Raw genomic sequence first — 26,110 nt, 5'->3', positions numbered from 1 at the left:
AGTGCTTTTGGTGCCTAAACATAACCAAGCTGCAATTTAAAATGGAAAGTTAAATTCATTGTGTTTAATCACATATAAATAATGGCCAATATACTCCCAACCCTCAACCTCCTACACCCCCAACTCCTTTTGACTGACATCCCCAGACTTTGCATCAAAACCCAGCTCACAAGAACACCCCCCACCACCACCACCACCACCACCACCACCCCTCTACCCCCAAGTCAAGACTAGCTCTGCTCATCAAGTCAGAGACCGTTGGGCGTTACTTCCACATACAAGCCAGCTAAGAAAGGAAATGTAGATGAGGGCTTCTGCAGCCATTCAAAAACCCCAGGTCACTGTTGCTGCTGCTGCCAGTGAACGCATCTCAGACAAATCTCTGGCTTTTGGTTAATGGATCTCCCTCTGCTCTCCACATTTTATTCTGCTTCTCTGTTTGATTTTTCTTACCATGCACCGATGTTCAGGTAAACTGCCCTCAGACATAAACATGTTTGTAAGATTTCAGTGATGCTATCAGTGTACTCTTTGGCTGGTGGACCAGTTGAGAACAGGAAGAAGTGCTCTGAATTTGCAGATAATTTTGGCTGTTGCTTTTCTACTGGTTTACCCTAATTTGTACAACACAGGAACGCTTGGTTTCTACTGATACCTAATACTTAGATATGGATTGAAATGAAAAATCTCTGGAATCATTTTCTTGTGAATGAAAACTCAAATTAACAACAGGTATTATTCAGAATTACGCTCCTTATTTGAGACTGGCTTATTTTTCAGTGTGTGTCTTGCAAAAGGACAATCCATAACTCAATGATTTGTTTTAGCTGAAATAATGACCTTTTTATTCTCATATCATTCCTCTGTCTCTTGTCAGTCTCTTCTGCTCTTATTTTAAATTGAATTTCAAATATTGTTGGTGTGCAAATTGCAAATTATCCTGAATTACACATTATAATGAAGATGTGAGGGAAACCATGTACATGCAGCTATGCAGCGGTCCTGAAGATCAAAGAATAAAGATGGTCAACTAATCTGGTTCAGATTTTCCCACGTTAAGTTTTGCGTGCAAGCCTGGCAGATATGTCACTGTTTAGTGTTGTCAGGCACCAAATAGAAAGGCAAGAGGGTTTTGGAAGTGACTGCATGTCTCAGTTACTGCTGTCCCCTTCCTTCCCAAACTGCAGCTGAGGGAATTTGAAATCATGTTCATGGTGAACACGCTTCGTTGCATTCTGTCACACGTGGTCACAACTGAAATAAGGAAACTGAGTGTAAATGATTTCTTTATGTGTGTGTGTGTGTGTGTCTGTAAATAAAATGATATATGCGTGATGAATAGTTTCTTGGGTGTGTTCATGATTTCCATTAGTTTAATGTCATAAGGGCTACAATATCAATCACAATGATGTGATTGGAGATGAGAGTTTTTGAAACTGTTCTGTCACATGGGCTGATTTTGTATCCCAAAAATGCCTAGGCTAATTATGTATAGTTTATTTCCAACTACATGGAGCGTGCTCCATATGGGTTATGTCAAATATGGAACTGTTTTTTATTTTAAAATAAAAGTCTCAAATGAATTTACAAATATTAAATCTCTCCATGATGAAGACACCCCTCTGCCCTCTAAATTGTTATCCTGACCCTAGCCCATGGCCTTAAATGTTATGTCATTCTACTGAGGGCTGTTGTGTGAAAAGCTTGCAATCATCGGGTCAACAAACTCAAAATTAAAACAATACATTTTTAGGAGGTTTAGAAGGTTTGTCTGGAAAACACCAATCCTGGAGATACGTTTTAAAGGAACAGAAAAATAACTTCTTCAGATTAGCTTTTTTTTCGTTTAATGTGCTCTTTGTAATAAAAGTGGACCACAACTATCAGCTAAAATCGAGATTGTGATAAAGAGCTTTTGGCGATGATTCTATCTGACATGCTGTGGCTGACATTCAGAGCCTGAACAGGACCAATGTAGTAAGTGGAGCAGATTACGGTAAAATGCAAACATTTTACGAAATGAACACCCAGGTTTTGACTAGAGGTGCAGACGTGTTGAGCGTGTAACTTTGTGTGCAGACCGCAGGTGTCCTCCCTGTTGCTCTCTCATTATGTCATCCTAATCAGTATCAACACATTTCATTTTTTAAAAGTTAGTTTTTTCCTTCGTTTTTTTTTCTTTTGTCTTTTTGATGAATTTCGTGTTGTAAAATAAAAATATCTTAAAAGTCAAGTCTGCATTGTTGTCGTTTATTTACAATGACACCATTATAATATAAATTATTTACATGTTGTATATAAAAGAAAGCCTCGGATGAGAGGGAAAAACACTAATATTTCATCTTTAAAAATATCGATTTGAAAAAATCCCATTTGCCACATAGAAAACAGCCGCTCTTTTAACACCGTAATACTTTAAGGCAGAAACTTTTCCAGGTGCCTAACTCAATCCCAGAAAATATGACTGAGGCTTTAACATAAAATAAGAAAGAAGTCCAAACATTCACTGCATCGTAACAATACGATTTGGTTCGGAGTCGGCAAAGGTGTTCAAACAGAAAAATTATTGCAGGAAAAATAAGTTATGTAAACACCAGCGCGCGGCTGAATGTTTATTGCATTTAAAAATAAGAGTACAAAGTATCTTCGTTAACAACAACAGGAAGTGTGTTCTTGAACATTCTCGGGTTGCGTGGAGGCCTGCCACAGGATGATGCGGTTTGATATGAATGGAAATTTTAACTATGGTCTACTGGCTTTTTAAGGCGATAGTTTATTTTTCGAAATGTCGTTGGCTTTCGGGAGAAAGTTAAAATAATAATAATAATAATAATAATAATAATAATAATAATAATAATAATAATAATCGCTAAAATCAGAAAATTCAAAACGGGTTGTGTTCATTTTGGTGTGCATCTACTGGCTGATATCTGAGAGCAATTTTGCTACTAAACACTGGTCACCAGATTTAAAGCACACCTTTAATTCCAGACATAGCATGAGTTCTCACATTCCGTATCGGCATGACAAAGCAAGAGCAAAGAGGAAGCAAGAGGCGCTGAAGAAAATGAGCACCGTGGTCAGAAAGTACAGTAAGACAGGGAGAACACAGCTGACCGTTTGTCCACGCCACAGTTCCCGGAATGCAACAGAAAGAAATCTTTGGATATTAGCTCAGAGTTTTCAGACGGGGCTGCAGTGCGCGTGATGCTTGATCGCGTGATCACCTTCTCTCGAGCCCGTCGTGGTTTCGGCTGCAGTTGGGGCCATTTTCCTCCTCTGCAGGCCCACAATATCAAAGTTCTATCGGCTCTGCTTTTTCTGTGCGGGCAGTTAGGCCACACTGCAGCGCGATCACTGTTACACATGGTTTGTTAATTTTTATTTTTTTTTAAATCCACGATTCGAAATCTCATGTGGGCACGATGAAGTGTAGCAGGCACGCAGGTAGGATGTGTCACATGACGCTGTCACCTACTAAACCAGGAACATGGCTCCTCAGCTGTTGTCCGAACACCTCTGACCCTGTTTGTTCCGGGTTTCCATCTGAGTGGAATCCCCAGCCTGCAGCCAGGTCACAGTAACAGAGGTCTGCCAGCGACTTTAAACTAATTCAAGCTGCGGAGTACACTTAACTGTTTTAAAAGTAGTTCTTAAAGTCGTTTATTTATTTATTTTGATTCTACCTAAAGATATTTTATCCCATACTTCGATGAGACTGAAATTTATTATATGTCTTCTCGGTCAATTTTAACAGAGCAGCATTAATATTATTTGTTCGCAGTCGTCCGCAGATATTTCCGTTGGACCCTGAATGCCACATTGGTCGCGGTTTTAGGCTCCAACGAGAGAAAACGGTGGAGATTTTGGCTGTGACATGAATGCGGCTCCATCTTGACTTGAGCTGGGCCTCGTCATATCTACAGCCCTGAGTACACAGTATACACCCATAATATCTCTCTCACAAACAGGGAGAGAGAGAAGACTGACAAATGTCACGTTATTGTGGCTGTGTGTCTGTGTGTTGAATTGAAATATGAATGCTGGTGATTTTATTGCATGTTCAGAGAGTCAACTGTCATCCTCTAGTCGCTGTCCGACTTGGCGTCCTTGGCTGTCGAGTGGTTGTACAGTCCCTGCGCCATGAGATGCAGCGCCAGAGAGTTTTTATTCCCGGAGGCCTTCTTGATTTTGGCACGCTTGTTCTGAAACCAGATTTTGATCTGAGACTCGTTGAGACCGAGGTCCCGGGCCAGGCTCTGCCTCCGTTGTTCGGTCAGGTAGCGGTTGTTCTGGAACTCTGTTTTTAACCGCTGGAGCTGCTCCGCGGTGAAGGCCGTCCGGGGCCGTTTGTCCTCTTTACTCGGGGTCGGCGCTTTCTTTGGTTTGCGAGATCTGGGCCCTGAAGTGGAGCGGGAGTGAAACAAATGACAGGGAGTGGTTAGAGTCAGTACTGTGGACTTTTCACACGTCATATTCTTACACCTCGGCTGTACTTACAAAATGAAACGGGTTCAGTTATGAGTGGAAAACGTCTCTGTTCACATTTGCGCCAAATTAGCCAAATTTATCCTCACGGCCAGGGCTCACGTGACCTCCTGACAAAGCTGTTTAGATCCGGACTGAAGAAGAAAGTCACCGACATGGGGCTAATCAAGTTGATTAGTTTTTAGTAAGTCTAATCTTATTTTAAAGGACACATTGGTCACAACCTTTAATTCCATCCAACTGGATGAAATGGACCACACTGGGCATTAAGCACAGCTTAATGCTGGAGGAGGAGAGGGTGCAGATGGGGGTGGGGTTTGGAGATGAGGAAGGATGGGGGCGTTGGGCGCCTCTTTCCTTCTCTGTAACATAGGAACTCTATTTTTTAAAAGTACTTTTCTTTTGTCTCTGCACTGACATTGAGGTGTTTCTGCCGTGGTGGGATCAGGTGGACCATCCATGAGAAATGATTGAACTCAGTGTAAAAGACAGTAGGCATACCTGCAGCAGCCCATCAGTACAGGTGCACATGAAGCAGCTGCGCTGAAGGCCTGCGACCACTCTGACGTGCATCGGGACGCTGTAACGTGCGCCGGGGTTCAGGTAACCGGACCGGTGCGGGAACGGAATCATGCGAGGGAGGCTTTCCATGAACTCGATGAACGCTTTTTTTCTTTCGATTCATCGATTTAAATAAATAAATAAATAAATAAATATTTTTGTTATGAATAAATAAAAATAAAAAAAATAAAAACTCTTCCAAACGTGTCTTCGATACATGACTACGGTCTCTTCCTGTGCTCGGCTGCTGTGCTGTAGCATCGTTTTAGCAGCTGACTGAGTCTACATGGTGACAAAGGAAAAGTCCAAGTTTCCACGCATCCGCTGACTGAATGAGCCGAGCCCGCTGCAAACTTCCACTTTAGATCCTAAAAACTCCCAGAGGGAGGGGGACAGGCTGGAAATAGGCTTCACCGCGATGTACCATAACGTGAGGGAAATGCTCCATTTGCAAACATTTACTACGCAAATGTGGGGTTTCTTCTTATTATTATTATTATCATTATCATTATTATTATTATTATTACAAGTGAGATAAAATTAAATTAACTTTGAAACTGTGTTCTTAAGCATTTTAGATTGAACCGACAGACTTTAGATACACAGCCTTCACTTTTTAGACTACCCCATTGTCAAAAATATGCTAATAGAATATTAACAAAGACGACTGGGGAACAATGGCGTTAACTTGGTTTTACTTCACTTCAATATCATTTAACTTTACTTTCGACTCATGTTTAATTTCGTCGTTTTTTCAGAGCACTTTCTAGCCGTCTCGTGGATTTTGTCTTTATTTTAAAGCTAAATTCAGATTGAATTATGTACAGAATAGAAACGAGTTTCCAATATGCGTCTAAATTCATGTAAAATCTGTGCTCAGACTGCTCCTGTCATTTCAGGTTTAAAGTATGAAATTATGACTCTAACATCAGTTGTGCTGATTTAATGATGAGTTGTTACAAGTGATGAGTATATTATATGAAGGTGGGGGGTAGAGGCCATTACTTCGGCAGCTGCTGAGAAAATGATGCAATAGCAGCTTTTTGGCTCCTTCCTGAAATTCACCCTTCAAAGTGACTCTGAATTGCAAAGAGGAGCTGTCTTTCCCTTCTTTTGCTTTTCATGAACTGGACCTGGATGAGGAATGTTTTTACTAACCTGATGACGGACGGTCCGAGTAGCGAGTACAATACACCCAAGCTGGCCACAGCATCGGCTTGGCCGCTGTGGCAGTGCTGGCCTGAGGGCTGCGGCAGCGGTCATTAGCCGCCACATCACGGGCCACCACGCCGGGCCTCCTGGCGTCAGTGTCCGGATGCTGGTCTTCATTCTCTCCCGGGTTCTCCTCTTCTTTGCCTCCGGCTCCACCCTGCCGAGGGTTAGCACTTTTGGGAGGCTTTCTCCCTGTCAGCTCCTCTCTTTGTATGAGCACTCCAAGAGCGTCTCCCTGCCGATCCGGAGCTCCATCCTTCCTCTTCAGGCCGAAGTCCGGCCTTAAAATGTTGTCGATGTAAAAGTTAGTGATCCTGTGAGACTGTTGGTTGCCAGGTGGCTGCAAGAGGGGCAGGATGGCCCGGTTGGACTGCTCCCCGGAGTCCCGTGGGCGCTCTGGGTCTCGGCGAGCATTTCTTTCCATTCTGATGAAGCCTGACCAGCTTCAGCACCTGCTCCCTTCCACAGCGTAGTGACTCCAATATCACTTTATTATCAGTTAATATCTATATTTGTCGCCGCAGCGAGAAGAGCGAGTTGGAGCGTGGCGCAGTAGTTTGTATTGTTTTCTGTGCAAACACTCCTGTGGGGAATATGACAAAGGAAAAAAAAAAAACATGCTTCAGTTTGTGCTCCTCACTCCTCGACCTGCAGCTCACCTGCGTCACTTTGAATCTCATAAAACTCCATTTCGTTTGTTTGCTTTGTTAAATCACTCTTTTGATTTTCTTGCTCCCTGCACACAATTACTGACGCTCCAGCAGCTCCAAGTGCGCTCATCAAGACGCCGCTCAAATACTTTCACTACTGATTTTTGGTTTTCATTTCTGATTGGCTGCGAGACACTGCGATGACGTTGTACTACGGATCGTTCAGACACGTGCCTCCGACCAATAGAGACAGAGAGTTGGTGTCATGTGAGGTTCCGGAATTCCCGGGAGGCGCAAATTAATCCAATCCACTCAGTCACTTTACGGTGCATTCAGGCTCCAGCGGAAAATTCCACTTCTCTGAATGTTTGCAGGTTCCGTTTGACCTCTGGAGACACAATAGCAGAAACAATACTCAGAAATTGGTGATGACATTATTTCAGTTCCACACACCTCCTTATTATCTCATAACAACTACAAGACAAACAGATAACGTGGACAGACACGAAGAAAGAAAGCTTTGATCTTCCACGCGCTACCAATTCAGATCAAACATCCCAATGGAAAACACGGAGCTCAGCAGCTCCATTTCCACGACGGATCGAGAGGCTAGGCTTCCACTGACTGGGTTAGTTTCCTGCTCACACATAGTGATGAGCGGGGCCGGCTGTTTGCTCTCAAAAGGTTATGAGCACACCTCTTTGGCTGTCATCTTGGAAAAAATAATTCATTTGCAATATCCTACAGAATCCTAACCGGCTGAAGGCCGACTGCTCACTGCCATGACCTGTAATGGAAATGCCGCGCAAAGTTTTGGTGACTCGCGGGCTCATTTTAGCTCCTCTCACAGAGCCTGAATGCAGCACAGGTTAGCATCAACACCTAAACACAAACAGCTTAACACCGATTACCGGGACCAAAGCGTGGGTCGGGGTTGGGTAGGCCTGTGGGGCTGCCGGCGGTGTTGGAGGTCCGAGAGACAGTCCGCATTCTGACTGCCTGAATGATATTATTATTATTATTATTATTATTATTATCATTATTATTATTATTATTATCATTATTATTAACAACAACAATAATAATAATAATAATAAATTAATGATAAAATGTGCCTTTACAGCAAGCTTTAATACCTCAATTGTGTGTGTGTGTGTGTGTGTGTGTGTGTGTGTGTGTGTGTGTGTGTGTTTTATGATAGTTTCTTGTTCATGGTGCGTACTTTACCCCCGCATAACATTGTTTAAAGGGGCCTGAGGGCCGATCTTCCTCCCACCTGGGTGAAGATACAGTAAAACAGAATATAGGGATATATTTTCATCTTTGGGATATTTTTCAGTGAAATGGAACCAAAAAGGTTGTTTTTTTGTGTTTCTTTTTCAAGTCTTTGGAAAAATATTCCCAAGCGATTTTTTACTGTTCCGATCCATTAGTCTTTTCTGTTTTGCCATCCTGCGTAAATATACGCGCAAAGTCGTGCAGGGACGCATGTCTCTGTGCCCTGTGGGAGCGGGGCTCATTTTGTTGAAATTTTCAACAATGTAGTGGAATAAAGCGTGTAAAAGTCACTCATATAAATACATCAATACATACTGTCACTAACTTTAATATCCACGTGCTATTCAGCAGAAGAGCTCCCAGTTCATAAACATGACCAAACACACGGAGTTCTAATGTAAAGCCAGCACTATAGCTGCGATCATTCATCAATAATCTCTGACAGTCCGATGAGTCTGTGTTTTCACTGATTTAAATGTAAGCATATTTCAAAGTAATTACAAAGCGATTGGAAGCACGCTCAGTTCATTCCGATCCAACTGCTACAGGAATTTTCTAGTGTGCGAAAGTTGGTTCAAAAAGAAAGAAAGAGAAATTGTAGCTTAATACAATAAAGGAACAAATAAGGTGGAAGTGAGAAAGTGATCCACTGAAGAAAAGTTGAAAGCGAGAAATGTGAACGCGGACACACGCACATGCGCTGTAGTCACACGCAGTTCGAATATTTAGCAGCTTAATAAGGTGAGCAGGACTGACACAGAATCCAAGTGCACTGTGGGAATTTTACAACACGTGAGAAATTCTTTTTTAATTATGTACTGATTTCTTCAAAGGTCTTGTGAAGCAATGGTCTTGAGTAGTCAAAGTAATAATTTTCTGTCTTCAGTTGAAATAAAAACATTAAACTCAGTGCGGGATATGACGTAGTGAAGTAAGAGGCCTCAGTTAGCTGGGCGGAGAGTAGAGCATGCTGGGCTTTTAGCGTTGGTCACATGAGGTTAGTCACACACACAGACACCTGCAGGTCGCTGTGTTTCTATTCTTTAACTTTGTGTTTTCATATTTGAAACATGTTAACAGACTGAGTTACAGTGTAACAGGGTTTGACTCTGCTTTTGATGTCATTTCTGCTCCCATTAAAAATGCACTAACCCGTTTTCTATAGATAGTTATGAGTTATCATATTTTCGTTGCCGTCTGGAACAAATTCGGCATCTTGTTAACATAAACAGATGTTATTGAATACAGAAATGAATCAGTTTCCTGTGGACAGAGCTCTGTCTGATAGTCACCTGCTGGCAGCTTTACTCCAGTGTCTTGAGCCTCATCTATGACGACTTAAAGACGTCACCCTGATGACCTCACACATAAACATGCAAAGAGGTAAAAATCATATGCGTTTCAGAATCTTGCACTGATCAGTGGTGCCTTTGTTTTTGTTTTTTTCATTTGATTAATTTTTTGATAGACAGAATCCTGTTTTATCACTGAGTTCATAATAAGTGGTATCATTTGAATTGGAATATTTCTAATATCCCTCTGTTTTGTATACCAATATAATGTACAAAATATTGGATAACAATCCTGCAAACTCCAAGTTATAATGTACTATTTGGAATTTTCCCTGGAGTGATATTAAATCACAAGTGGAAATTGAATGCTTGTAAAATATGAGCATAAAGTTTGTGGTATTATTTTTTCCCCTTCATTCTTTATCTGTGATCCGTTGGTGAGTACAAGGACTCCTTGATACATATCCCAGCCTCAAAAACTCCTTGTTTCACCTCAGATCCCCAGATTTTTTAAATAAAAGATACAAACTAATGCCAGGCAAAAGCTAAAGAACTTTGATAAGTGTGTGGGAATCAGAGCTCTAATATCAAAAATAAAATACCAGCTAAACTGGTCCATCTCACTGATCAGCAGCAGCATTTCTACAATAATTTATCTGTCCCAGCTTTTGGATTTCTTAAAGTTGAGCGGCAGGCTTTATGAAACTGTGTTTGTGCCCAGATGAGCCAGAAGACAAAGCAGAGGTCAGTCAGGACCATCGGCTTCTTGTCTGCCTTTTCAAAAGCCTCCTGGAGGGGGGAAAGGAGTGAGGGGAGCTCTAAGGTTAGAGGACACTTCCGATTCCTCCCTAGCCGCTTTTTTTTTTTTTTTAAGTAGGTGGTGGAGGGTGGTGGTGGTGGGCTACAATAATCACTCACACTTTGACTATAACTTATCGCTAGCTGGGAATGAAAAAGCTAGCTGAACTGTGACGTCCATTATCATGAGGCAGAAAAGCTCAAAGCTTTTGTTTCAGTCTAGCATGTACAGGGTGTTATGATGTCACTGATATCTGTCACAGATCACACCGAATTGTGGATTTCTTGATTTTTGGACAAAAACCGTTTTTAAACAAATATGAAATAAACCATTAAAGCATCAAGTCATCGTCAGAAGCTCTCTGGCCATTCTTCCTACTTACTGAACGCCGAAGATGAGAATTACAAAGGCAAGGCTGAGACGTGAATATTAACATTAGTAAATGCATCACAACTAAAAAAAGAAAGGACAACATATCAACAAATTCAGCAACTGCTCCAACTGATGTGAAGCTAAATTGGTCACACTGGGCTTTGAAAAACACTCCTCACTGTGAAAACTTCAATCTTTCTAGGATGCTGCATGCTGGCTGAGATTTAAGCACAGTCCATGTTCTGAGATTTACTTTTGTTAGCCCCACAGAGCAGAAAAATCGTTCATGTATCAGATGACATGTCACAGAGCTGTTAAGTGTAGCAAACTGCACTTAGAGTGGGAAGTTATGGAATTCTGATGATCTTTTGGCAAAAAAAGAAAATAAAATTCACATGTATTTCTTTGTCACTGCAGATCTGACTCCCACAGCAATGGACATAACCTACATGCCCAAACTACTGTTTATGGCTTCAGTACAGTGTATATGTAGCTCAAAGGTAGCATAAATAATGCTGGATTTATGTGATTTTTAGAACACAAAAATAAAATCATTCAAAAGTCAAATCTGTTTTTTAAATGCATTTACCTGAAGAGGTCTGCTTTAAATAAGAGCCTGCATCTTTGTCTAATGGCTCAGTGGGTTTGTATTTATCTGCATCCTGGATGCAGACAATATTACTTACACAGTTTTAGCTGAGATTCAAGCCCCTGTTTCCCTGTAAACCACACTTTTTATTGTGGAATAAAATAATAATACAATTTAAAAGGCACTTAGGCGAGGCAAGAATGTGTTTGATACAAATGACTCAGCAGTCATCAGGACAACACATAGTGTAATAATCATTTTCCTATTAAAGGTCAGAAACAGAGAAAGCCAGAAATCTTCAGCCTCCTTTTGAAGAATAAGAGCCATACCTGGACACTCTCCTCATCCTCCGCTCAGCTCGTCCAGCTCTACTTAGCTCTGTGTCTTCCCCTTTGGCCTCTGACAGCATCCTCAAAAGCTGTGAGCAGGCTTTTTGCTATCATTTACCACTTTAATCCTCCTGATCATTGTGCCATGGATAAAACCAGTGTGAAAGAAGCCCACAGGCCAGACTGATGGGCCTCCTGAGCTCTAGGGGAGCTTGGCATCTTAGACAGTTGCTTGGTCCTGCATGAGTTCACAGCAGTGCTGACTGACAAAGGATGGTCTTGCTCTGTTGCTCTTTTAATTTTAAGGGCTCCTCTGCAGAAGAAAAAGCACGCAGCACACACTGAGTTCTGTGGAAAGACACAAACCAGGGACAAAAGCATGAGCTGAAACATCTACCTATTGTTAATGTGTTCTAAAGGACAAGGAGAAAGTTTTGCCTGTGTGAATCCAGAGTTCCTCACACATATATTCCTTATCTTATGTGGCAGAGTATAACAGAAAAGACTTCAGACTTTAGGAAATGACTAAAGAAGTGCAGAGGGAACCTCATTAAACTCATTAACGTGTAGTGAAATTAGTCACTCTTCAGTTCAGTTCAATTCTAATTTATTTATATAGCACCACATCACAAAAACAGTTGCCTTAAGGTGTTTTATATTGTAAGCTAAAGACCTTCTACAATAACACAGAGTAAACTCCAACTATCAGATGACCCCCTAGAGCAAGCAGCTGGGGATAGTGGTAAATGGAGTAGTTCTTATAGATCACTTTCTACTCTACAGAACTTGTCTCATTCACACAAGCATGTTTTTCTATGCGCTTTCTATCCAACATTCACATGCATTCATACTCTAATGAATGCATCAGAGAGCATCTTGGGGTAGTATCTTGCCCACGGAGACTGGGGCAGGCAGGATTGAACCACCAACCTTCCGATTAGTAGGCGACTTGCTCTGCCACCTGAGCTACAGCCACCCCAAAAACCCCAAAAAGTGGGAGGGCAAAAACTTGCTTTTAACAGGAAGAAACCCCAGCAGAACCAGGCTCAGGGAGGGGTGGTCCTCTGCCATGACCACTTAAATAAATAAAATTGAATTGAAAGTGGAATTGAATTATTAATGACAGTGAAGCAGAAGGCTTTAATGCAAGACATTTACCTCACAATGAAAGAACAAAAAGAGAACCGCTGCACATTTGTGATATGACCTTGACCGATGAACAACCATTTCTGTCCACATTCTGTCAGCTTTCTACCAAACATCACTCAAAGGCAATTATTATTCCAACAAAATATCATACTTGAAAATGCCCTAATTAAAACTGTGTTACTCCATATCTTTAATCTGATTCTGCTGATTGAATCTAGGTGGCAGTAAGTACCACTTTCTGTAAAACCCTGGGGAAGTTTTCTATTAGACAATCTCTTGCTTCTTTCTCTCTTCTTTGGATCTTAGAGGTCATTTTCTCTTTTTCAATTAACATCATTATATTAAAATGTACTGTTTCTCCATTATGGTCTGACAACATTTAATCTACAGAGAATACAAAGTGGATAGAGGAGGTCTGGATGGATATGAGTCTCCTTTACAACACATGAGAGGTCTACATTTCCTTCACACAGGTACAGCAGTGGGAAAAAGTGTTTGCCCCCTTCCTGATTTCTTCTTTTTTTGAATGTTTGTCACACTTGCATGTTTCAGATCATCACACAAATTTAAATATTAGACAAAGATAACACAAGTAAACACAAAATGCAGTTTCTAAATGAGGCTGTTTATTATTAAGGGAAAGAAAAAACAAACCTTCCTGGCAATGTGTGACAGAGTGATTCAGACTCCACACAGAAAGGCCCCAGGTTAGAGTGAACCCCAAATTTTCTTGCTGTGAGGCAACAGTGTTAAACATTAAAACTGGTTTTAGAGTTTTCCAATTATGCTGCACAAGTCTCAGAGTAAGCCTTTCAGAGGAATTATACCTATCTTTAGTTCATTACTAAGTTAGAGTTAAAGATTGGTGATTTTTTTTTCTTTCTTGAGACTTTCCATACAACTACACAGTAACACGCCAGGTGTTTCACTTTAACTGATACAGCTTCACTTAACAAAAAGACACAAGACTGGTATCAGTGTTCTCATTGAGCTCACTGCAAGAAAACAGATTAATAACATTTCTCTATGTTTAAAACAATTTAAATTTATTCTGAACCATCCATCTCCTTATATCTAGGTCCGGATTGTGGGAGCAGCACTCTATGCATAGATGCCCGTACAGATCCACCTCCCTCAGCTTTTCCTAGGGCACACCAAGGCGGATTAATCAATCTGTTTATTATTGTGGGGAAAAAAATGGCAGCACTTTGTTAGGTTTGTACACATTTTTATCAAAGTTTGCTACAATAGTATGAAAGATGAAAGATATTCCATCAATCCAGAAAAATACAGAATATTTCTCTGTCTGAATGGGTTAGGGTAGGGTTAGCCTAACTCCCTAACCCTAACCCCCTCAGAATTTTACTTGATGATACTTAGATCCACTGACTGAATTCCACCTTCATACCACCTTTATACCATCTAGAAAAAAGACAGTATAAATATAGAGGATGGAAATCCCCAGAGCAACTCATAAAACAACTGCATTCAACCAGTTGTGTACATCTGATCAGCTGATCACAGCCTGTACATTAAGAAAATCTACTGGAGCTCTCCATAGAAATGATTGTGAGTTATTATTCTTTTCCCCATGCTGAGCCATTACAACCAGTTTTAGGTTCCCCCACCTAGGTGGTTTATTTGTGCTGCCAGACACTCGTGGAGTGCAGTCAGCTTCTTCAGCCAGTAGGCGTGAACCATGTCGGGGCCTGGTGCTGTCCAACTCTTCATACTGGAGACCCTTTCATGGATGTCTGCCACTGTGATGGTTACTGGACCCTGTTCAGGGAGGTTGCTGTGGTCTGCCCTCAGATCCACTAGCCACTTAGCATTGCTGTTATTGGTTGCGTCCTTCTCCCATATGCTCTTCCAGTATTGCTCTGTCTCCAGCCTTGGTGGTGCTGTTCTCATATTGTTCCCTTGCCACTGAGAGTACACCTTGGCTGGTTCTGTGGAGAACAGCTGGTTTACTCTCCTGCCTTTGGTCTCTCTGGTGTACCTCCTCAAGCGGCTGGCCAAGGCTGTGAGTCGTTGCTTGGCAGTTTCCAAGGCCTCAGGTATGGACACCTTGCTGTACTTCTTAGGCACCTACTTTGTTGCACCTTTCTGCAGCTCCAAAATTTGGCTAACCTCCCTCCGTGCTACCTTGATCTTAGCCTCTAGTCTCCTTCTCCAAGTAGGGTATTGCTCCTTTTGGCTGTTCAACTTGTAGCCAAGCATCTCACTGATCACTGCTGCCGTGGTGTAGATCAGCTTGTTAGTCTCGGTAATGGTGGCTGTAGGTATCATCCCTAGTGGCGCATTAACATCATCTAGTAGATCTTCTGAGGGTACTGCACATAGTCTTGGTAACCGGCTACGGGAGATCCAGGTTTCAAGCTTCTCCATGATCCTATCTTTCAGGTCAGTTCCTCTCGCACTCAACGATCCTTCTTCTATCGCACTTGGGGCTTGGTAACCAATCTCGCATGGGGGTGATGATATCTCCCCCCTGACCTGGCGTCCTGGCTCCCCCTTGCCGGTAGTATTCGTGTTGTACCTCGTCAATCTCTAGCAGTGAGAGCAGTCCCTTCTTTCGAATGTTGGAACACTGAGCTACTAGTGGTTTTGCCGTCAATGTGGATGTTGGGTATCGAAGATTCCATAGGTAAAGCAGCTGGATAGGGTAGTGGTAAGACTACATGCATTTGGAATGGAGAGTCACAAGTTTGATTCCTGCCTGTGTCCCTCTGCTGACAAAGACACAAGGGGAGCCTAATAGACAACAAACTAAACTCATTGTAAGCAAGCTCAGAGACATAGTAAGAATGAACTCAGTACTAACTAGTTAAACCTTAATTCTAATAATACCAAAACACTCATAAAATTACAATGAACTGACAATACTGTGACCAAGAAACAGGACAAAATTGTGAAGCATCAATGCCAAAAATTGGGATTACATTATGAAAATTAATACAATTTTTATTTTGAATAACACGTAGAAGATGTGCAACTTCTTTTGATTTTCCAAGATGTGAAGTCTTATGTTTTATTGTTGATCATGAAGTCTGAGTTATTCCAAATTTGGGAGTGAAGACAGGGAAGCTGTCGAGTTGGTAATCTGTCATGTTTTCCAACATGCTGACAAGAGCTGATGTTACGGATAAGCTGTGAAAAGAGCGGTGTTTCTTAATTGTCTGACTGATAAATGGGAGGTCTGAAAAAAGTATGTCTTGGCATAGTGCTTATTGAGTTTGCAACCAGAATGAATCAGACTGAGTGTTACTCAACCATTTAATAAGGCTGTTTAGTTAGTCACTTAGTTGATTAGCTAGATGATGTTTGGTGCTTCTAGACTTCCTTGAGATTTGGGTTTTTGGAAATTTGAAGATTGGTTTATCTAACATCCTAGCTTGTGTTAATTTAGGAAAAATGTAGTACTGATGAATATCTTTGAATATCTTTGAATACCTCTTATCTTTTAAGAGGTGTTTAAGTTAATATAAAACTACATATCACTTCTACATATACAAAATACAATTCTAATATATATATGTATATATATGTAGAATTAGGCAAAGGCTTCCCTGCTGAGTCCTTGATTATTGGGATTGTAGTTTTTTCTTTGTTTTGTCAGATATTTACGAGGTTTGTTATTGTATTCAAATTTGTCATGTCTCAGGTGCTGTAGAAGAAATTGTGCCTTTAGCACATTTTCCTAAATCACTTAGAATAATTTCAGGTTGCATAGATTATTTCTAGTGATTTTATTTTCTCTTGCAAAATATTTTTAAATTCTGTGTCTTTCTTCTTTTGGTAGGATGAGCATAAAATGATCCTGCCCATTAAAACAGCTTTCCTAGAGTAAGACTGGGCAGGCATTTGGAAAATAGCTTATATCTATGGACGATGTCTACTCCCTCTTGAAAAAATGATTGAAGTTAGCAGAAATGTTTTAAAACGCCATCAGGTGGATTATTTTTGTTTAAGTTTGTCATGAAGCTTAAAAGAGACAGGAGCGTGGTCATTAACCGCTCTTGAGTGGAATTTTGTTTCTGAATTATTCTAGATGAAGACAGTTGCTGGTTAGGAAAAAGAATTCTCAGTGAGGAATGATGGAGTTGAGAGAAGTGTGTTCTCGATCATCTGATGTAACCTCCAGCCATCACAATGGCCATACTCTTCTATGTATTGTCTTAAAATTACAGTGAATTGCCATGTACTATTCATGAATTCAATGGGGAGACAGTACAACTGGATCAGCAACAGTGTGACATGAGAGCACTGAGAAGATTTAGTCAAAAGCTTTGCTGCAACATTCTGAAGAACCTGAATATGTTCCAGAGAACATATTCAGGTTTTTTGCTCAAATGCAAATAAAAGCTAAAAAAAAAAAATTCACACAATGATGCCTCTTGTCTTGTTATCTTTTGGAAGATGCCTGCATCATTTCCTGTATAAAAAAACAAACAAAACTTGCTGGTTGAATAAAAGTAGCTTTAAGACAAAATTTGCCAGGGGTATGAATAATTATGGGCTTGACTGTGTATGATCCTCAGGTGATAAGCAATAATGCAGCTGTCAAATGGCTCATCCAGTCACTGTTCCCATTGCTGTGTTTCAGTTTGATCAGAACTGAAGGTGACGGGTGGGAGTAAAACCTGAAACCAGCATCGTGTAATGACAGGCGGTGTGTCTAAAGTAATGTCTACATTTTGTAGCAGCAAGGTCAAAAGGCAAAATTCTACATCATTAATGTAGCTGCCTCTAATTATTGCCCTGAATTGGTTGCGACTCAGTTTGTCAAGGTTTCTTAGCACTGATGCATCCGTGATTCACCATGCAGCATGTGTGTCTGCAAACCAATAGAACTACTTGAGCGTTTGTACTTGACAGCTGCTTAGGCACCTACTAATGAATGAAGTAACTGATCAGCAGAGGAGCAAACTGAAGACGGAATGACATCGTGGAAAATCAGAATTACACATCCTTCAGTAGGAAAGCACAAGGTTTCGAATGGTGGTTGTGACAGAGTACAGGCCCACTTCTCAACATGTCAGCTGCCAACACTGACTGACATGGTCCACAGTACACAGAGGTACTTTTAAATCATATGATCACCAGAATGGCATACAACAAAACATGTGTAAGTTGTTACAAATGCTTGAGTGAGAAAATTTGGAATGAAACATGTATATCTCATATTCAGTTTAGGTCATTAGCCTAACTTCACAGCAATTGTTATGGCTTTTTATTATGATAAAGAGCCTAAAATATTATCCTCATGACGAAGGACTTACAAATCACACTTGTTTCTAAGATTTGGCCAAGAATTTGCAATTTTATTATTAAAATATTAGAAAATAAATAAATCTGGCACTTAGGTTCCCATATCTTCATCAACAACCTCTACACTCTTTAAATAATTTTACACCTGGATTTAAACTGGGTACATATCAGATTAAATTCACAGAATTAGATACTACAAAACTTTCTCTGCATAAACTGCACTCTAAGACACAAATTACACAGACTTCTGGGACTCCCAGTTTAAAGCACATTTAGGAAAACAGCCAGGGTCTGGTTAAAATCTAGCCAGAGCTGCAGCTGTTGGACTAAAAGCTATTACAGTATGGTGAAAACTTATTTGCCCCCTCGCTGATTTCTTTTTTACATTTTTCTTTCATATTATATTATACAAAGACAAATAAGCTAGTTGGCCCTATTTGAAAAAGTAATTGCTTTCAAGCATGACTGCCTGTTTACGGTTATGCAAGAGCATGTCAGTCTGTTCTAAGTCTCAACTTTGACTAGGCCATTTCAGAACCTTCATTTTGGATTTTGGAGTCATTCAGAGGTGGACTTGCTGGTGTGTTTGGGAACATTGTCCTAGCTGGATGTTTCTTCCTGTTAAAAGGGAGTTTTTCCTTCCCACTTTCGCTAAAACACTTGCTCATAGGAGGTCATATGATGGTTGGAGCTTCTTTGTTTTCTTTGTATTATTGTACAGTCTTTCCCTTGAAATATAAAGCGCCTTGAGGCAACTGTTGTTGTGATTTGGCACTATATTAGAATTGAATTGAATTGAATTGAATTGAGTTAAACCTTCCAAAAAGTTGAACTTTTATCCACAGTCCACAAGTCCACAGAATATTTCCCTAAAAGTCTCAGGAATCATCACAATGTTTTTTGGCAGATGTGAGATGAGCCTTTTTTTTTTTTGCCAGCAGTGGTTTTCACCTTTTCGCTGGAGGAAAACATCTAATATCTAATCGACTCCAAATTGTCCATGTAAATGAGGAGTCCTATACACACACTAAGGTTAATTATGGAGTTCCACAGCATTCCAAGTAAGGACCAATTCTGTTTACATTATACACGCTTCCTCTAGTCAGTATCAATTGAAAGCATAGCATACATTTTCACTGCTATGCAGATGATCCCTCGCTTTTTCTATCCATGAACCCAGATAATACACACCAAGTTGTTAAACCGGAAGAATGTCTTAAAGACCTAGATATGACCTCTACTTTCCTGTTTCTCAATTCAGATAAAACAGGTTATTTGTACTTAGTCTGGATGCCATTACCTTGCTCTCCAGCAACACCTTGAGGAATCTTGGAGTAATATTTGGATGTTTTGTGGATGGACCTGCATTTATTTGCAGTATTAGTTATCAATTTGTCCTCCACTGCTGTAAGGAACATTGAATTGTTAATCTTTCTTATTGTTCTTAAGTTTTCATTCCAGACTTGGTCTAACACTAAAACTATTGACCACATCAACAAAATTGTTGATGATGTCATTTTCAATAAATATTGAGGATAACGTTGTTGTCCAGAACAGGTTTAAATAACTGTTCTTGAATATATCCAATATTTCTTTAATATTGTGGTTATTATTTGTGGACTGTTAAGGGGGTTTCCCATGATGCATTTCCTTTCCAGTCACCTTTCTCACTCACTAGCTGTGTCCAAATTCATGGGCTGCATCCTCCTGAGGCCGCATTTGTAGACCGATTACGTCACAGCGACGCGCCAAAGGCTGTCCAAATTCATAGACTCCTCCGAATGCAGCCGACAAATGCGTCCTCCTTTTCCCCGAATTTGAAGGGTGGGTCGGTTGTGTCCTTCGTGGCCCACCATATCCCAGAATTCATAGCGCGGCCCAGCCAAACTCCAGTTTCCGGCAATGGCGGCTGCTACTAAGTTTTAAAATTACTTTTATTAATCTTTCGGGGTCACAAAATAAACTTTTAACATATTTTCAGGCGAGAATGTAGCTGTGTAAACTTCAAATATCTGCTTGGTTTATCAAGGTATCGCATATTTGCAAAAGTGCTTCGACGTTTTCGGAGACGTCTGTTACCCACCAGCTCGATAGCTAGCCGAGAGCTCGAGGGTCACTGAAGCCGCCGAGAATGGCACAACTCCCGGCACATCATTTTCAGATCACCGCGGACTTTCACTACTCAGGTTAAACGTAATATATAAGTCACTTAGACAACCTAAAAATGATATTGTTTGGCTTTTTTCAGTGTTTTATTTGTTCGTGAGTAAATCGGTTTGGCTGAGATTAAAGTTATTAGATTAGATTAGATAAAATAAAACTTTATTAATCCCCCGGGTGGGTTCCTCCTTGGTTTTCACACAGCTGAATAAACGTCAAACAGAAAACCAATTAAACAAAAGTGTGAGCTGGTCGAGAGTTTACGCCAGTGTCCTGTTATAATTTAGATAGCAAGGAGCAGACGGCCGAGTTTATTAAACTCCACCGAGACAGCGGTGACGCTAATCAGAAGGCTAGACCGTCCAATTTCACAGCTGTTTACTTCCGGCCTACCCGACCTTCTGAGGACCCGGCCCACGTAGACCGCGAAGGCCGGGTCCTCAGGAGAATGCAGCCCATGAATTTGGACACAGCTATTATGTGTTAATAGACCTCTCTGCATTGAAACATATCTGTTATTAATCTCTGTCTCTCTTCCACAGCATGTCTTTATCCTGTCTTCCTTCTCTCACCCCAACCGGTCGCAGCAGATGGCCCCGCCCCTCCCTGAGCCTGGTTCTGCCGGAGGTTTCTTCCTGTTAAAAGGGAGTTTTTCCTTCCCACTGTCGCCAAAGTGCTTGCTCATAGGGGGTCATATGATTGTTGGGTTTTTTCGCTGAATGTATTATTGTAGGATCTACCTTACAATATAAAGCACCTTAAGGCGACTGTTGTTGTGATTTGGCACTGTATAAATAAAATCGAATTGAATTATTTATTTGTATTTAATATTTTACTTTAGTACTCGTTTTTACATACCTGAATAATGCCAGTCTGCCTTGTCTTTCTTTCATGTCTCTGTAGTTGTCTGGTTTCCTCTTTCTGTTCCCTCTATTCTTTTTTTGTGTTTGTTTAACTCCTGTCTATGTATCAAGTTTGCATGTCTTAGTCTGGGTCTCAGTGTATATGTTAGTTCCAGTTTTATTTTGATAGTCTCTTGTCTCATGTGTTTTATGTTTAGTTTTGTGAACATAACACAAAACTGAACAGGTAATGAGGTAATCACCTGTTATCTTGATGTCTGCATCCAAGTAAAGAAATCCCTGAAAGTTGATTCTATTCTTCTGGATGTAGTTTTTTTTGTGGGAGAATGTTAGAAAAAATCTCTTATGAAGTAACACATAGAATAGTGAGTTCCAACGCTATTTGCATGGAAGCAACAGCATACACAGTGGGCGTCTATGCAATTGCCCGCCAGGGCAATCCTGCGACTTTCATTTATACACTTCTTTCAACGTTATCCCAGGAACAGACATGTGTGAGACGCTCTGTGATGGCTACATGCAACCACACAACTGAAATACTCAGGTAATACTTGTGTTTACCTTTCTGTCTTATTTTTATATTGTGCTGTAAAGCTCCAGTGATTATAAGTTTACCAATTCAAAATTTTGAGTTGGTTTGTAATACATGACAGCAGTAAGCTACAGTCCAAATGATGGCATAGAATCTGTTTTGTATTGTTTGTTATGGTAATATGGGTATATGCTATATTAATTAGTTTCTGTTCTTTTTGAGGTGTCTTCTTTCAACATCATACTTTGACAATGCAACAAAACGTTCTATTGTTTCCTGTTCCCTACTGCAGTCACACTCCCCTGTACAGTGTTTTCCTATTAAAAGTAATGTGCTATTCAAACCAGTGTGTCCGAATCTAAGTCGAGATACAACCGTCTCCTCTCTCCTGTTTCTTCCTGTACATCTCATTTCTCCTACTTTCCTTTGGATTTTGTAAAACCATCGGCCTTTCCTCTCTTCCTCCCATTGCTTTTGCCACCTTTCCTTCATTTTGTATCGTATTCTACTCTTGATCTCTGTCCTACTAACACTAATAACCATATCCATCATTGGTCTCCTTGTTGCTTCTTTTGCTGTCCTATCTGCTGTTTCATTTCTGCTGATACTCATAAGAATGTGACCATAAGCCCCATCATAACAGTTCTGAATAATGTTTGCTGGATCTCTATCAGAATGTCAGGTCTGCATTCTGAGTGATTGCCTTGCAAACCAGCCAGTGATGAGTTCGAGTCCGAGCGTATCACAGATCTTAGTGGTCTGGTTTCTTCAGTCCACTGGACAGCTAACAATATTGAAACCATTTCTCCTGTGTACACTGATAAATCGTCACTGATCCTTTTCCCGACCTTGATATTAAACTCAGGAACAATAAATGCTATCCCGCTTTGGTTGGCTGTATTCTTTGATGCATCTGTGTAGATTTTGACATAACTATAATACTGATTAATATATTCCCACGCTGTATGTGAATTTCAGATAAAACCCCTCTCCTTGTTCTTTTTCTACTACTGCATCAGGGAGCATACATGGTGGTATTGTAGGCAATGGTACTGTTTGACTTATGTTGATCTTGTCCAGATTAAGGTCAGCTGCTTTCTGTCCCACTGTCCACCCAAAGCTCTTCAATTCACTTTTCTTATTTCCCCAGCATGGTTGGAAAATAGTTTTTGTTATTCAGTATCAGTTGTTCTCTTCTTATTTCTAATGGCATTTTTCCCATTTCTACCTGCTGCTGCAGATGTTGTTTTGAATGCACCTGAGCAAAGTCTTACTATCTAACTTACGAAGACTTGTTCCAGCAGCAAAATTATATACTATACACCCATAGTCCAATACTGATCTAATTAACCCAGTATATATAGCTGTTAAAGAGTTCCTATCAGCGCCCCAGTCAATTCCCACTAAGCACCTCATTATATTTAACACTTTCTTGCATTTGTCTATTATTTTCTGAATATGTATAGTCCATGTCACCCTTTCATCAAACCACAACCCCAAAAATTTAAATTGTTTTACCCTTTCCAATTCTTCTTTTCCTTGTAAAAAACATTATTTTAGTCTTATCAACTTAGAATTTAAACCCCCATTTATATGACCACTGTTCTATTTGCCCCTTGTACTTTCTTTACCAAAAGATCTGACCTTCTTCCTTGGCCCACATTGCCCCATCGTCTGCAAAAAGTGAAAACCCCATCCCACCCTCTATGTTCTTAAACACATCATTTATCAGCAATGAAAATAATAACGGGCTAACTATACTTCCTTGTGGTGTTCCATTTTCTATTGGCAAACTCTCCGAATACCTCCTCCCAATCCTTACCAGTCTTCCTTCCAAAAAATTCCTAATCCATCTGAACATTCGACCATTTATACTAATTTCCCTAATTTTAATTAATAGACCTTCCCTCCACATCATATCATATGCTTTCTCTATATCAAAAAAGCCCGCCAGCACACTCTCCTTATTCACTTGGGCCTTCCTTATCTCATGTTCTAAACATAACGCTGGATCCATTGTACCCCCCTCCTCTAAAGCCACTCTGATACTGAGCCAAATATCCTCTCTTTTCTACATAAAACACTAATCTTTCATTTATCATTCTCTCCATTATTTTGCAGATGTTGGGTGTTAAAGCTATTGGTCTGTAGTTTCCTGGCTTTGTATCATCCTTCCCTGGTTTACGTATCGGTATAATCACTGCCTCCTTCCAGCTTTGTGGCAACTTCCCTCCCTCCCAAACTCTATTATACAGTTCTAATAAAATGTCTTCAGCTGAGTCTCTCAAGTGACTTATCATTATGTAATAAATCTGATCCTTCCCAGGTGCTGAAAGTTTACATTTCCTAAGTGACCGTTTGAATTCTGTCTTTGTAAATGGCATATTCAATTAATCATTTGTGTCGTCAACTTGCTGCAGTATCTCGCTGTTCTCTGCTAGTGTAATTTCCCTTCCCCTTTGACCTTCTTCACTAATATTACTTGAGCTATGGATTTTAACAAAAGCTTTTGCCAGTATATCTGCCTTGTCTTCTTCTTTCACCGCTGTGACTTCCCCTTCACTTAATACTGGATACCCATATTTACTTGTAATGCCATTCCTCCTTCTGATCATTGACCACACCTTACCAATGTTTGTCTCTCTCCCCACAGAATTACAAAAGCTCCTCCAACTGTCCCTCTTTGCAGTTTTAATGGTTCTTCTCACGATAGCTTGTTATGTTTTATATTCAACAAAATTCTGATAATTCTGATTCCTTTTTAACATCCTAAAAGCTTTATTCCTGCACCTAATTGCTGCATCACATTCCTTTGTCCACCAGGTTACAATCTTCCTGTTTCTGCCTCCTTTCAGCTTTATAGTCTGGTTTCCTGCTACCAGAATTGCACCACACACAGATGAATTTAGATCATCAACACTAACATTCATATCAATTTGCTGCATCTCCAGATCACTAACATGTTCAAACCTCTCCCAATCTGCAGATCCAAAACACCATTTGTGTACTCCCCCTGTACCATACCTCTCTACATTCAGTTCTATCTGTACCGGATAATGGTCCCCACCATTGTCTCTTTAACTACTCGCCATGAACAAACACCCGCCAAAGAATCTGACACTAATGTGAGATCAATTGATGATTCTGTCCCTACTATTGATCCTTGTCCTGCTTCCATCATTTAGGCACACCAAGTTTTTAACTTCCATTAATTCTTCAATTACTGCTCCATTTTGGTCATTGTAATCTCCCCATAATGTGCTATGAGCATTGAAATCCCCACACAAAATTACTCCTCCTCCCCCCCCCCCCCCCCCCCCCAGTGCTGCCCAAGTTCTTCGAAAAAAATTTACTACGCTTATGCTTCCATTTTTTGTCCAAGTTTCAACTACAATATACTCCAGCTGTGAATCTTCTCCCAACACTCTATACTAAACTCATTGTTTCATAAATATAACACACCCTCCCCCTCTACCCTCCCTTCTATCCCTCCAAATGCTCTCACACCCTTTAATAACAAAATCCAAACTTGGTCTGAGCCAGGTTTCCTGAATACAGATAATATGTGGTTTCTTTCTAAGATTCTTAATGGGTTTCGTCAAGCTGTCGTCGGTCAGCTGTTGAAGATTGTTGAACCGGTCCTTTACTATCTTTTGCCTTGTTCACTTTTTTTGACAGCTTCTGCATAACTTATGTTTTGTACTGGTTTGACTTGCTCTATTTCCACAGCTGGAATTCCAAACTGCACATCCCCCGTATGTCACCCTGTGTTGCCCATCACAGTTACAACATTTATCCTGTACACTGTCACATTCATCATACCTGTGTTCACCCCCACACTTGGGCACCTCTGGTTCCCCTTGCACACCGCTGCGACGTGCCCATACCTCTGGCATTTATAACATCTGAGAGGAGGGGGAATATACGGCCTTACTCTCCCAGGAAGTACTGGTTCTTGGAATTCCAGCATTACAGTCACACTGTCAACTCTTTCCCCATTGACCGTTCTCATCCTGCTGTCTTTTGATCCTGCTGACCTCACCGCCAGAAATACTGCGTCTAATTTTTTCTAAATCTTCCTCTATTGGGATGCCTGTGATTACTCCTCGCACCACTTTAAACTCCCCCAACACCTTTCCCTCTCTCACTGTCTTTTTGCAGATGCTCTCAGTATTTAACACTTTATTTTTCTGTTCTTCCGTATTAACGGTTATCAACAAATTTTCATCTCTAAGTACTTTAGCTAATGTTACCTCTCCAAACATCTTTTTCAGCTCTCTTGACAAAACTATTGGGCTAAGTTGCACCCCTTCATCCTCCGGCCTAAATTTCAATATTATTTTAAACTCTTCTCTGACAATCCTTTTCCGAATTACACTCCCGTCATCCAAACTATTCCTTTCCAAACTTCGTTTGCTGCCCTTAGTTCCTACCATACTTTCATCCTCTCTTCCTCTTCTCCCTCTCCTTGCCCCTTTCCCACTATGAACCGGCGTCCAATCTCCTAAATCCATGTCATCATCGTCTTCTACCTGTGTTGCCATTCCAGTCCAGTCGCACACCAG

General features: G+C 40.6%; 1 protein-coding gene across 3 annotated transcripts; it reads right to left on the bottom strand.

Moving 5' to 3' along the window:
• Window positions 1-231: 231 nt before the first annotated feature.
• LOC100698717 (homeobox protein engrailed-2b) lies at window positions 232-26,110 on the bottom strand. Of its 3 annotated transcripts, XM_025900659.1 has the most exons (5): window positions 26,078-26,095; window positions 25,368-25,450; window positions 11,571-11,918; window positions 6,208-7,299; window positions 232-4,402 (listed from the first exon to the last, which is right to left on the bottom strand). In XM_025900659.1, the coding sequence occupies exons 4-5, from the start codon at window positions 6,683-6,685 to the stop codon at window positions 4,086-4,088; spliced, it is 795 nt and encodes a 264-aa protein (XP_025756444.1). In that variant the 5' UTR covers window positions 6,686-7,299; window positions 11,571-11,918; window positions 25,368-25,450; window positions 26,078-26,095; the 3' UTR covers window positions 232-4,085. The 3 variants fall into 3 exon arrangements, with proteins under 3 accessions (XP_025756444.1, XP_019201031.1, XP_019201034.1); XM_019345486.2 differs by lacking the exon at window positions 25,368-25,450 and having other exon boundaries at window positions 25,979-26,110; XM_019345489.2 differs by lacking the exons at window positions 25,368-25,450; window positions 26,078-26,095 and adding an exon at window positions 13,374-13,441.

This window comes from Oreochromis niloticus, linkage group LG18 (assembly GCF_001858045.2).
Source record: "Oreochromis niloticus isolate F11D_XX linkage group LG18, O_niloticus_UMD_NMBU, whole genome shotgun sequence".
NCBI classification, from domain to species: domain Eukaryota; kingdom Metazoa; phylum Chordata; class Actinopteri; order Cichliformes; family Cichlidae; genus Oreochromis; species Oreochromis niloticus.
This window is presented reverse-complemented; position numbering and strand designations above follow the sequence as displayed.